General features: G+C 36.7%; 1 protein-coding gene across 1 annotated transcript in view; it reads left to right on the top strand.

Annotated features, from left to right (window-relative positions):
• The window catches only part of ZFAND3 (zinc finger, AN1-type domain 3), a 441,234-nt gene that overhangs the window by 135,721 nt on the left and 290,480 nt on the right, over positions 1-15,033 (top strand). The window contains exon 2 of the mRNA XM_006860425.1: positions 1,061-1,101. Coding sequence (XP_006860487.1) covers positions 1,061-1,101 — 41 coding nt within the window. The remainder of the gene's footprint in view (positions 1-1,060; positions 1,102-15,033) is intronic.

Genomic DNA, 15,033 nt, shown 5'->3' on the forward strand with positions numbered 1-15,033 from the left:
TAGCAGGTGGTCAGGTACTTCCTCTGCAGTGCCTCAGCTTCCTGACCTGACGCAAACTGCTTAGATATTAAATGGGGATGAAACTATATGTCTTTGATTTCTTAGACCCCTCAGTTTAATAACACTGTGGAGGATTGGGTGGGGGAATATCTCCTCTTAAATTATTCATCACTTGTAACCCATTGTAAGATGTTTCCTGGTTACGGAAATATTTATGCTTTTTTTTTTTTTTTAATAGTGCATCGTATAAACCAAGCAGTATGGTAATACCCAGCTCAGGGATGTTGGGAAAATTAATAAGATAATATATGTTAAGTGCTTTCCTAAGTTAGTATTCAGTGAATTGTAGCTATTATTAACAAATGAAAGGACATGAAAAAGAATTTGATTGGGAACACCTGAAGAAGGAATTGAAAACAACAAGGTCATAATGTGACCAGGATCTGAAATAGGACTAGAGTGAGGAGGAAAAAACGAGAACAAGAGATAAGATCAAATGGTTTTACAGGAGATAAAGAAGTATGTAAATGAGGAGAAAGTTTCACCCTTCTATAAGCAAAATTGTCTTTACTTTAGTGATAATACTTCAGTGATAACTTCATGGGACATTTGTTGTAATGAGTGGAGGGAATACGGTAATTTTGTGACTCCTGTGTCATCTTCTGGGCACAATAAAATATTTCTGGGTAATCCTGTGTCATCTTCTGGGCACAATAAAATATTTCTGGGTAATCCTGTGTCATCTTCTGGGCACAATAAAATATTTCTGGGTAACAAATACGAATTTGTTGCTAAATAAGCTGCTAATCACAGTAAAGTATTGGCTAACGCACGGGTTTAAAAATAGTAAAAGAAAGATAAGTGTTGTGTGTTGTTTTGTTTACCTTTTGTTTTTATTGAGATGGGAGGAGGGCGGCTGACTAGGGACTTGTCATTAACTTATTAGTTTTGTTGACTGACCGGGAAATCTTACCTACATTTCAAACATCTTAGGTTTTAATTAGAGCGGTACTGAAAGTTTTAGCTCTTCTTTCTTCTTTTCTTTTTTTTTTTGTCCCAGGTCCAGCAAGACTATGAATCTCTGTTCCAAATGCTTTGCTGGTAAGTGCAGAAAAGGGTTATGTATGTATGTATTTCCTCTTTTGTATTTTTCTTTTTTAAAAACTATCTAAATTGTTTGTCCCTCCTTTGGGTATATATGCTTGGGGTTTTATTTTCCTAGCTTCTGTCTGAAAATAGTTTTTCTTCATCAAGATGCTTTATAATTTTCCTAGGACTGTTGAAACTGTCTTCACTGAGTGAAATTCAGTCTTGTGTACTTGCACCAGACAAGCGTTTCCCATTTTGCAAAGCTGTTAGAGTGCTCTGAAATTGTAATAAGTTGTGTTTTAGTAGGCTAATATACTGGTGTGGTCATGTTAGTGTAAGCACTTGACTGCTAACCACAAGGTTGACGATTCAAACCTACCAACTGCTCCTTAGAAACTATATACAGTATTTCTGAGTCAGAACCAGCTCAGCGGCACATAACAGTATATATATAGTTGATATTATATCTATCTACATCTCGCTATATATGTATATATATGTACACACACACACACAACTACATATACATATACATATGTATATGTAGTTGTGTGTGTGTGTACATATATATACATATATACGTAGTTGTGTGTTTATATACATATATATATATCGAGAGAGATACATATATATGTAGTTGTTAAGGAGCTCTGGTAGCATAGTGGTTATGAATCGGGCTGCAAACCGTAAGGTCAGCAGTTCGAAACTACCAGCCACTTAGCGAGAGAAAGATGAGGCTTTCTACTCCCTCAAGATTTACAGCCTTGGAAACCCTGTACAGGGTCGTTATGGGTCAGAATCGACTCGACGGCACTTAACAACAATCCAGCCCGTCACAGATATCACTTTGGTTGTACTTTAGATTCATCATTATGTGTAGAATGAAGAACCTGGGCTGGGCTGGGCTGGGCTGGATGTTTGCCAGCTATTCTTTCAAGACCCATAGCGCTTGAATGATGATGACTCCTTTATGAAGTTGAAACCTTCAGTTATTTTAGAATTTTGTATCTAGTGATCTCATCTAAAATGACAAAGTCTGTATCAATTAGGACGTGTTTAACTTCTTTATTACTTCATTGTCATCTTGTATCGATTATGTTACTTGTAAAAGGAAACTTTACATTTATGACTAAATTAGGAGATAAATGGGAAGGAGTTGACAAAGATTCAAAGAAATTTGGTTAACTTCAAAGACCGATAAAATCTCCTGTTTTGCAAACAAAGAAAATGTGATGCTAAGAAATTCAATGATTTTCCAAAGTCATGCTACTGTAAAAAATGCAATGCTTTCAAACTTTTTAAATGATCTTAGTATTTATAACATTATAACACAGTATCACTTTTTTCATTTATATTTGTAACTCAAAGATTTCACAAAACAGGATCATCCCAAGTGGGATGATAGAAGAAATTTTGAATGAATTTACTCACATACCTCCTGCAGCTGTGTGACATCATCACCACCTCTACCCACAAACCCTTAGAAATACTTACTGTTGGGGGACACAAGGGTGTGATAAAAACCTGTAGACAATTTTTATATTTTATAAGGGAATGAACTGCAGTTATGTGCCAAGTGGTGGATCATTCTCTGAGCATCATTGATGACAGATGCTTATAAGAAGGCAAACGTATTTGAAAAGAGGAAACTGCATTTTTAAGAGTTTAAAAATCTTATGAGTGAACAAATATAAGAAAGCGTACTTATTTTTACCTCTTTAGAAGAAATAAAAGATGTTTCTCTTTAAAAAAAAAAAACCTGTCACTAATGTATCTTTTATTTACAGACTAAGACAAAAGTTCTTTATTGAGAAATCAAAGTAAGCAATCTATTTAAATCTGCAGACAAAATTTGAACATATTGTTCCTTTAAAGAAACTTGATATTAATTCACATAAAATTGGACAGATAGTGGAGAAATGATTATTCACAGTGGCAGAAGTTTTTTTCTTTTTTATGGAGTATTTTAAAAAGGAATGCTTCTAATGTATTTCTGGTTAGATTTATAGAGAGGCATAAGGCTAGAAGAGCAAAAGTTTAAGGGGTCTCTTGTCAGGTAAAGTTTAATTTAAAATGCAATCTAAACATCTTGTTATAAATGGTGGAGTTAATTCATTAATTAATTTCAGTGTAATTTTTTAGCATATTTACATGATACATGGTGGTGATGTGCCATGGAGTTGGTTTTGACTCAGCACCTTGCTTAGGGTTTCCAAGGCTGTAAATCTTTATGGGAACAGAAAGTTTCATCTTCCTTCTGCAGAATGGCTGGCAGTTTTGAACTTCTGACCTTGAGGTTTGCAGCCCAACTCGGAACCACTACGGTACCAGAAATCCTTATATGATATATAGTATTTATTACATAACACACATATTTCTTAGTGGAAAGATAACTAAACAAGCTTAATTTGTTTTATGATTAGTTGTGTTCCTTATTGAAGAATATTGCAATAAATAAATGACACATAATATATGAAGTATAACCTAATATGACTCTAAGGCCAACTTACTTGTTTTTGTAGAAATTGGTGTTTAGGTATTTGGTTAAATGGTAAGTCTTAGACACTGGGTTCTGATTCTAACTTTGGAGAAAATAGTAAGTTATAGTTAATGTATCTTTGGGAGTGCTATGACTCTGTAGTAAAAGCATTGGACTGCAAACCACAAGATCAGCAGTTAGAGCCCACCAACCACTGCAGCGAAAGGTGAGGCTGCCTGTTCTCGCAGAGATTTATAGCCTCAGAAACCCTTTACACAGGGTCACTATGAGTTGGAATTGACTTGACAGCACTTAACAACAATATTATATTTTTGGTATTAGCCTTTGTCAGATCCTGGGTTAAAATTAGCAATCATTTTCACTGTTGAACTTTTTGATATTGTCATATAATTATGATTTTTAATTCAAAATGGACTAGAGAAGATTTAAGGAATGAGATAACCAGTATTAAGGCAAAGTTGTATCATCCTTGCTGCATACTTTGTATCACAACCTAAAAATGACCAAGCAGGTCATTTGCTGTCAAATTTCAGTCTAAATTGACAATTATTGATTAGCAGAGTTCCATAGTTTGGGATTGTTTCCCCCGCAAAAAAAAACAAAACAAAAACAAGAAAACCCTGAGGGAAATGATTCAACGCTGATTGAGAAAAGACCACAAAGCAATATGCATAGTTGTTGTTGTGTGTCATTGAGTCAGTTCCTACTCATATTGACCCTGTATAGGGTTTCTGAGAGTGGCTGATGAATTTGCACTGCTTTGACCTTGCAGTTAGCCATCCAGTGTTCATTATACAACATTACACCAGGACTGTAGGATGCATGTGGTGTAGAGTATTCCATTTTTAATTAGGCAACTTTTAATGTATATGATTTGAATGTGAGAAAGCTAAAAAAATTAAAATTAAAATTAAATTTTCATAGTTTCAGTGTTGAGAAAAGGAGCTCTGGTAGCATAGTGGTTACAAATCGGGCTGTGAACCACAAGGTCAGCAGTTCAAAACTACCAGATGTTCCACGGTAGAAAGATGAGGCTTTCTGCTCCCATAAAGATTTATAGCCTCGGAAACCCTGCACAGGGTTGCTACGGGTTGGAACCGACTCCACGGCACATAATCAGCACCATCAATGTTGAGAGATTTTAATTTTGCCTAATTTCAGTTAGGCATTGTTGTTAAGTACTGTTGAGTTGATTTCCAAAATGCAGCAAGTGAGCTTGAACTTTCGACCTTATGGTTCAAATAAACTTTGCAGTCCAGTGCATTACCCCACAGCACCACACCAGGACAATATTATTAGTATATTATAAAAATCATAACTTTTTACAAAGTTTAGTGTATTCTATTTATGCCTGATAGTCTCCAGAGTAGTTAGTTTCTGTTTGGAATGAACAAATTTGATTATAGCTTGCAGTTTGTGAAATCTGCATGTTGACATCCCAGGTAAGTGATACAACAAACAAGACCATGTATAGGGTAAAATGGTAGGTGGTGGTATATGCTGTGAAGTCAATTCCGCCTCATAGCGACCCTGCATAGGGTTTCCGAAGCTGTAAATCTTTACAGGAACAGAAAGCCTCATCTTTCTCCCACGGAACAACTGCTAGTTCGAATTGCTGACCTTGAGGTTAGCAGCCTGACTCATGACCACTATGCTGCCAGACCTCCTTGAAATGGTAGGAAAACCAAATTTATATTTATAGTGACTTGACTTCCATAGTAGTTTCCAGAATAGGGTAACAAATTCCATTGGATCACAAGCGAGCTAGAACATCTCTTCATGGGCATGCAGCTCTTACTGGTTATATTTTATTTTACACTGTCATCTTTTTGTCTGCTTCTTTCCTTTTCAGAAGGCCAGAGGAGAAGTGGTCTATGGCAATCACTGTATAAAGAGAAGCGCTGTAGGTTACTGGTGAATTTGAGGATCTGTAGTAAGAGTCATGGAGTTCTGGTGTGGCACTGTAGCTAAGCACTGAATTGCTAACTGCAAGGTCAGATCCACCAGCCAAACCCTATTACAGGGTCACTATGAATTGGAGAATTGACTTGATGGCACTTAACAACAGTAAGATGCACGGAGTCCTGGTATGGTGCTGTAGGATAAACGCTGAACTGCTAATCACAAAGTTGGCAGTTCACACACTGGGAGTTCATACTTCTAAGTTCATACCTTAGAAACCCTATACAGGGTAGCTATGGGTTGGAACTGACTTGATGGCATATAACGGTAAGTGACACAGAGTTAATCATAAAATCTTTAAGTTCTTCTTGTTATGCATATTTCTTTTTAGAAATTATGGGAAACCTATGTTTGCTAAGTGCGGTTGAGTCAGTTTCTACTCTTAGCGGCCCTGTGTAAGATTTCTGCGACTGTAAATCTTTGTGGGATCAGAAAGTTTCATCTTTTTTGTGAGGAGCAGCGATGGGCTCAGATTGCTAGGCTGGTAGTTCATAGTCCAATGCTTATACTACCCATTGTTGTTAAATGTTACTGAGTCTATAACAACTCACAGCAATCCTGTATAGAGTTTCTGAGGAGCAGCTGGGGGGCTTGAACCACTGACTTTGTGGTTAGCAGTCCACTGCTTATCCTATAGTGCCACATACCCACCAGTAAAATAATATAAAAAATTCACTGCAAGGAGCCACTTTATTTTAACACTTTGAGGTTTTGGTGTAGGGCATGGAATCTGTAAGCTTTTCAGATCTTAGTTTTTCTAATCACCTTTTCCCAAAAGAAAGATGATTGTTGATCTTAAAATGAAGTGTTTGCATAGAGCATGTCTCCTTAAAATTTTGTTGACTTGTTTACTGTTGTATAGGCTTTTTTTTAAAACCTAAAAACTCATGAAAGCTACTTCAGTTGTAACACACGTGCCAAATGGGGACAGTTGAGTTCATTGGACTCTTTCTTTAACCATTATGTGTGTGATGGTGGGTTTGGGATTTGGGAATTCAGCATACTATAAAGATTAATAAGCATGCACATGTGTACCCACAATTGGCAAATGTTAACATTTTGCCTTTGTAATATTTAAAATATAATGTATTTATAATAACATAAAATCTTAACATCATCATCTTTTACCCCAATCATCCTCTTCCCACCTCAAGGACAACCGCTATCTTTATTCATGTATTTATGCTTTTTATTATGGTGGGTAAGCACATAAACATTATAAATTGTTTTATAAATGTTTGTTTGGTATGTTGCATTTGTCATTCTGCAGCTTGCAGTTTTTGTTTAATAATGGTTTTCAAAATCAATTGCGTTGACTTGACACAAGTAGCTCTACTTCATTTTAACTGTAATATTCCATGAAATTAATGTACAGATTTACCTATGACATTCCCAGTCTATTCTTGTTGTGCCAGTAAAATTATTAATGTTTTGTATGCCTCAATAGTGTCCCAGTTGTGTTGCTAAATTAATTGATCATCCTCATTATAATGTGCTCCTATTTAATTACATGTCTCTGTTGATGGACATATAAGTTGTCTTCAACTACTATTTTTACATCACAGTTGTTTCCTCATGTTTTTTCTATTTTAGTTTTTTTAAATAACCTGCTTGAATATGTTAAGACTTTTTGTGTAGCAAACTCCTATTCTTTTGATGTAGCCTATTTGCTTTCAAATGAAAGCAAGACTGTGGCAGCAGATCCTTGGTTGATTAGCAATGCTGGACCTTGGCAGCCCTGACTGACCTCTTAGCGTATAGCAATTTGATGTCTTAACTAATAAAGGTTCTTAAATTATGTGGTTAATTATTATGCTAGTCAAGATAAATGAAGCAGTATGTTGAAGATGATGTTGTTATGGAAATTATTTCAAAAATAATTGTTGCATAGCTAATGAGAAACAAATTGTTTAGTGCTCTAAGTAGCAGAAAGGCAGCTTCTTTCATTTAGCCTTTAAGCAGAAAACTTGTGACCATGTGTTAGAGTATTACAGGTGAAGTGGAGGAGATTTAATAGTCATTGGGCTGTTTAAAGTAGTTTAGCTCTGTCACTTGGCTTTCTTTCTGTCCACATGCTGATCCTCTGCAGCTGTGGGCTCCACAGTCGTGCACAAGGTCATTTATTAGGGCATAGAGAGAAAACCGTGAAAGTTCTTTTTACGTTAATTTAGATCATCCTTCAAACATTTTTTGTTGATTTTATAATGTGTATAATCTCATTGGTGTCTATTAGTTTTCTAGAGCTGCTGCAACAAATTTGATGATTTCAAACAACAAAAGTATATTCCTTCACAGTTCTGGAGGCCATAAGTCCAAACTGAAGATGTCAGCACTGAGGGAGAATTCATTCCCCGCCTGTCTCCTAGCTTTTAGTAGTTAGTTGCTGGTGACCAAATTAGCTACTCTGTGAAGTTTGGCCTGAAGACATACCACTCCAATCTGTGCCTCCATTTTCTCTTAACCTTCTGTCTTGTGTGTCTTTCTCTCCTCCTCCTGTGTTGCTTATAAAGATATATCATTGGATTTAGGACCTACCCTAATCTAGATAAAGGAGCTCTGGTTGTGCTGTGGGATAAGCACTGAATTGCTGACTAGAGGGTTGACTTAAAATTCATCTGCACTCCGAGGGAGAAAGATGAGGCTGTCTGTTCCTGTAAAGACCTACAGACTCAGAAACTCTTGATGAGTTGCTATGAATTAGAAACAAGTCGTTGGCATTGAGTTTGTGTGTTTTGTTTTTTGTTTCTAATCTAGTGGATCTCATCTCAACTTCCTTGATTACGTCTGCAAAGATCTATGTCCAAATAAAATTGCAATTAAAAGTTCTATAGAGACATGATACTTTTCAATCCACGTTACTTCACCTTCTCTCCCAATTCCCAAATTCATACCTTCCCAAGTGAAAAATATATTAATCTCACCAAAAAGTCTTAAGCCATTCCAGCATCGCTGTTGATTCTAAAATGTCATTTAAATGCTTTCACGTAGAAAGGTCCTATTATCGTGGACCATCATGTAGATAATCCTCTCACCAGTCGCTCTTCGGATGGGTTGGAATTGACTGGATGGCACTTAACAACAACAAACAACCGACTTTCATGCTAAGTATTGGACATACAGAAGAAACAGTGCCTCAAGACTTATGGTTAGGAGAAAAAGGAAAATGGTCCATAATCTTAAAGGGGAATGCCAAAAGAAGACTACTTAAAATCGAAGTGGAACAAGAATCACTGTTTGTAAAACAGAATGGAGAAAGAACATGACTCTAACTCTGTATTTAAAAAGGCTATAAAATCTTGAAATGCACTAATCGCAATGGTAACTAAGATCTCAGAGCCCTGTGTATTTATTGTAAAGTGTTTTGAACAATATTTTCTCATTGTATTCTTGCAACTTTTGTATCTCCATTTTAGAGATAGGAAAGAGACTCAAATGAAATAAGTAATGTCCTCAAATTAAATAAATTTTAAAGTGAAGTCCTGAGGTTTGATTTTAGGTGTTTAAATCCTATTCTCCCACACTTTGATGTTAAAGTAAACTTAGATGAAATTGTACTGTGAAAACTGTGAGGACGTAGCAGTAGCATTGTTTTGCATTTGTGGGTAGGTTAGGGGTATACACTTTTGCTGTTCTATTTTCTTTCTGTTCAGCTTTGGCTTTCGATCTCCAGGGAATATCAGACTAACAGTGCTGGAAACTTCACAGAGTAGCTAATTTGGGAAAAGGTGTGCATGCATGGTGGGGGAAGTGTCTAACGCATTTTCTAATTTGGTGGTGAGATCTTCATTTCTTAACACTGATCTTATTCTTATTCATATAACTTTTAGCTCATTAACCTTGCTCTCTGCACTGCATATTGAAGCACCATTTCTAATTTAGTCTCCTGTGTTTAGCTTCTCCGAAAGTTTTAAAAAAAATGTTTCGAAGTGTGATTTAATTGCAGGGCTGTTTGCACATTGTCAGTGTGAAGGCAAAGATGAGTTACATATTTAGACAGCGCAACCTGCAGGTTTCATTTGTTAAACCTTTTTGTTGGCACTCCCATTCTGTACACATGTGTGCATAATAATAGTGTTGAAAAAGTCCTCTGTATTGTTGTACCCATATTTAGCAATTTGGTTGAATTATAGAAAAACCTATCCTCTGCCTTGTGTATTTGCTCATTTGGAAACCTTGTAGAGTTTATAGAGACACTAGTGATTTGTTCGCTAGCCTCCCTGTGGGTTTTGTTCCATATTACAATCTAATTCCACCTCCCTGTCCCATACTCCTGAATCGTTAATTTGTACATTTCGATGCAGTTTGTTTCATCGTGTGTTTTTGTAATCCAAACTGAATGTAACGAGCTATGTGCTTTAGGGACCTGGCTTTGCCTTGCCAATTAGAACAAAGTGGTTACTGAGAAAGAGTATGTTTTAAATAAAACATGGCACCTCTGAATGGGACTGACACTCATTTGGGAATAAAAGAGATGGTTTTAACTCTTAGATTCACAAAGAGCCATTACTAAAGATCAGCACTTTTGGTGAAAAACACTAGCGCTTTCTGTTTTCTGTTTAAGTGTTTGCCTCCATAAAATGTGGTTTTGCACAATTTCCACATGTGACTAAATTCATTTAGAAGATTCTAATTTCAGATACGTTTGTTTTCCTTCATGATTATTTTAGATACATGTTAGCAAAATTTCTAAATTCTGAGTATTTAACTAGTGGCTGCTACAGCTTGGGGATTTTAAACTATGCACGTTTAGGAAAGTGAGGATTTGTGAATCTGTAATAGCTTTTTAAAATTTATCTTAGTATATCAAGTTAGGTTTTTCAATGTAGTTTTAAAAACCACACCCAAATCCATTGCTGTTGAGTAGATTCTGACTCGTAATGTATCCTACAGGACAGAGTAGAAATGCCCAGTAGGATTTCCAAGGCTGTAAATCTTTAGGGAAACAGTCACTTTTTTTTTTGTCATTGAGCCAATGTTTTGGTTAACAGCTGGCTGCTGCTTAGCTACTGCTACCACCATGGCTCCTTTTCAGTGTTACATTGTCAAGTGCTGTCCTTTTCATTCCAACTCATAGCGACCCTGTATAAGGTTTCTGAGGAGCAACTGGTGAGTTTGAACTGCCAACCTTGTAGTTCAATCTGACCTTTCAGCCTAGTGCATTAACCTGCAGCACCACACCAGGACTTCTTTCAACGCTGAAACTTTCAGTGCTAAATTGAAATGTTATAAGTGCATCCAAAATGTATGTGGAAAATTGTTATGAGCATGAATGTAAAGTTTTATCATCTTGCATAGATGTTAATTTCTTTCCACATGATAATAGAATTTTGAGTCATCAGTGTTTTAAGACCAGTTCAACTGCACTTCCATCAAACATTTTTTAATAGCTCTTGGTAGGCTGACACTAGTTTACTAATTCATTGTGTAAGGATATCCTCATAACTTAACTCCAGCTTCGTGTTTGTGTTTATCCTAAAACTAGTAATAGATTCTGTGTTTAGCTGTTATATAACAATAGCTCTAGAATTTAGTATTGGCACAAGGAAAACGGAAGTTGCCTGTGTATTTTTGTTCGATTTTCCACTGGACTAATTGTGTGGCGCTGTGGGTTAATGCGCCAGACTGCAAAGCCATTTGAACTGCAAGGTTGGCGGTTCAAGCTCACCAGCTGCTCCTTGGAAACCCTATATAGGGTCGCTATGGGTCGGAACCGACTCGACGGCACTTTACAACAACAACAATTGTGAAGTGGGGAAGAAAAAACAAAAAAAAGGAATAAATGTCAAAACTACTGAAATAAGCCTACAGAAAAGCTAGACATATAAAGTCTTGGTTGTGGGTTTAGACAGTATTTTAGCATTTATTAGCCTTTACAATGAAGAGCAAACAATAGGAATACTAGTCTCTACCACTGTTCAATTAAAAGGTATGTAGAGAATACTCTGTTGAATACAATTTTTGCTGGAAAAATGATCTCTGTGTTAGAGGAGGTTAGTTTTACTGAATTATATTAAACTGTTTTACTTATGCATTGATAATTATCCTATGAAAATATTGCAAGCTCATCCTGGTGTAGTGTAGTGCTGGACTGCACCAAAGTTGGTTTGAACTGCAAGGTTGGAGGTTTAAGTTTACCATCTGCTCTTTGGAAACCCTATACAAGGTCGCTGTGGGCCGGAACTGATTCGGTGGCACTTAACAACAATAATTGATGATATGAAGAGAGAGGTATTATAACAATATTATTAAATGCATTGTATTCATTTTCTGTAGATACTGTTCATATTGTTAATACTTGGCATTGTCCCATAGAAAGTATGTTCTAAGTGTAGATGGGGAAGACTAGATCACCTCATGCCTGATGCTGATGGCATGAAGTACATGCAGTTTCAAAACAAAACAAAAACTAGCAATATTCGTTTATGTTTTTTTAATGGGTTCTGAGTAAAAATGAATAAGGCATAAATTTGCTACTGTCTTCTCTTGAACACTTTTTAAATTTTCTGACATATACTAGGACAAAACTTTGAAAGTATTCATCATCTCTAGGAATCACTGAATTTGCCCATTTTTGTATAAAGAGAAATTGGTGTTTTCTTTGACTTGTGGTTTAGGTTTAGGACCTAAACGACCAGTAGCCGTTAATCTTCTTACTTGCAGCCCAAGTTAATGTTGGGAAGATTCTGTTGCTGTTCGTTTTTAGTAAATCTAGAAGTGTTTGAGCCTGATTAATCTCAAGCAATAGTTGACTGGAAAGAATCTTAGAGCCTTTTCTGCCATATACTTTGTGTCTACTGTAAGTGTCTTCTGAGTTAATTGAATTTCAAAGTAAACTGAGGTGTGGTGGGGGTAAAGTGGCTTCTTCTTCTTATTGTCTTTTTGTATATTTCAACTTCACAGCTCTTTCTTCCTCTGTGACTATATTATGTTGTAATTTCGAAGCTAGGACTCTAAAGAAATCTGTAACAAACACTTTAATTTTGTGCTTTGGAGTTATCTGCTTTGTGGGTTATGTGTTTACTATCTTTTTATTTATTTGCTGATTGTTTTGCAAAGTTAGTTAAGTTTATGCATTTAGCAGGATTGGCACAGTTGTCAACTTTGTGTATATATCTTGTAAGATAGCTTGATTATACACTTTTCAAAACCTAATGTTTTTTCTTAAATAGATGTTTGCATTTTATATGAGATTTTAAGTGAAAGCTGAATAAAGAAAGACTGAATAAGAGTTGATACCTTTGAAGGATGGTGTTAGTATATAAATTTGAATGTACAGTGGATTGCCAGAAGAACAAACAAAACATCTTTAAGAAAGTACAACCAGAATGCTCATTAGAAGTGAGGATGGTGTTCATCTCAGGCACTTTGGGCCTGTTACCAGGAGGGAACATTTTTTAGAAATGGACAGTCATGCCTTCTCTGTGATAAAGTAGACCGGGACAGGAACATCAAACTTGAGGGCCATAGTGGTTATTTGCTGTGGAGTTGGTTCCGACTCATAACGACTCTATACAGGGTTTCTGAAGCTGTAAATTTTTACGGGAGCATAAAGCCTCATCTGTGTCCTGCGGAACAGCTGGTAGTTTCGAACTGCTGACTTGGCGGTTTGCAGTCCAATTCAAAACCACTACGCTGCCTCCCTCCTTTGAGGGCCATAGAAGACCCATGAAATCTTAGGGGTCGCCCTGCCAAGGCACCTGCAGTTTCAGATCTCATATTTTGTTGTTGTTACGTACAACAGTTGTTTCCGAATCATAGCAACCTTGTATAAGGTTTCCAATGAGTGATGGTGAGCTTGAACTGCTGATGTTGCAGTTCGAACCAATCTTACAGTCCATCGCATTAATCCACAGCGCCACACCAGGATTCATCACGTTGTTGTTGTGTGCCGTGGAGTCGGTTCCGACTCATAGCGACCCTGTTAATTAAATGACCGAATATAGCAGACTGATTTTTAATTTGAAAGTTTTGTATGGTTCGTGAATGATGTTACAAATTGTGGCATAAAAACAGCACCCCCCCCCCCCGAAGTAGAGGGTAAGTGAAAAAGTGGAAGACCCACAACAAAAGATGGGTTTATATGGTGGTTTTTAAAACAGTAGGCTCAAACATAGCATGAGGATGGTGTAGCAATACACAGTGTTTCCTTCTATTGAACATAGGGTCACTCTGAGAAGCTACTCAAGGTCACCTAACAACAATAACAGTAGCAGTTCAAGGGAAGCACTAAAATGGGCTTGAAATATTTTCTGTATCACTCACTAGTGGCTTAAAGGAGTCTTCCTGATTTAAAAAATAGTCTTTATTACCACTCTAATTTTCCCTCACCTAGCCTCAAGTTATATAGTATTACATGCTCTGAAATACATACTTTTTGTGAATGAACCTTTTTGTATGGTGTCCCCTTATCAAGTAGCCTGGTTTTATAAAAGATTATAAACCAGACAAAATTCTCCTTTCAAATTTCTTAAAAGGCCGTCCTGTAAAAGGAGGAACCCAAAAAATAAAAGAAAAAGCATTGTTTGCATTCCTTAAGCTAAAAATTTGTCTTCGTTGAAAGAAAAAAGCAATAAATTCTCTTCCCTTCTGGGATGATTGAGGTTTTGTGTTTTGGGACAGCAGTTGGAATTGGTGCCACTTAATAGTTTGGGCTGAAAGCTCTTAAGCTTGGGCATGTAACAATATAGGTAATGACACAGCTGGAGAGTTAGTAGTGGGGCCAGGGATTACATGTTAGGTGCTGTCAAGTTGATTCTGACTCCCAACGACCATGTATAGGGTTTCCAAGGAGCAGCTGGTGAGTTTGAACTGCCAATCTTGTAGTTCACCATCCAGTGCTAATCCTATAGCACCATACCAGGAATCCACAAGTTACATGTTGTTGTTAAGTGCCGCCAAGTCAGTTTCAACTCATAACAACCCTGTAGAGGATTTCTGATGAGCGACTGGTGGGTTTGAAACACCGACCTTGCTGTTGAAACCGATCTTATGGTTGACTGTTTATCCTATAGTACCACACCAGAACTCCTGGAGGTTACATAATATCTGGATAAATTACAAGTAGATAAAACAGTATGAAATATTGCTTTAGAAGATCATTGGCATAGTTTTACTTTAATTATCAGTGATATCACTTATATTTGGAATGAGTAAATGGTATAAAGTGTATAACCTTTATGAAACAAAAATGATTATCTTGCCTAAACTCTTTATATAGGTATCTTGGTGTGGCGCTGTGGGCTAACATGCTGGACTGCATAATCGGTTTGAACTGCAAGGCTGGCAATTCAAGCGCACCACTGCTCTTTGGAAGCCCTATACAGAGCCGCTATGGATCGGAACCGACTAGATGGCACTTAACAACAACAACATAAAATATCTGACTTTTGGTTTAAGCAGCCTTTATTTTTATTTCCTATTAATATTGTGAGCCTGTGAAAAGCATGGCATCCTGGTGTGGTGCTGTGGGTTAATGTGCTGAA

This window comes from Chrysochloris asiatica, unplaced genomic scaffold (genome assembly GCF_000296735.1).
Source record: "Chrysochloris asiatica unplaced genomic scaffold, ChrAsi1.0 scaffold00038, whole genome shotgun sequence".
Classification (NCBI taxonomy): domain Eukaryota; kingdom Metazoa; phylum Chordata; class Mammalia; order Afrosoricida; family Chrysochloridae; genus Chrysochloris; species Chrysochloris asiatica.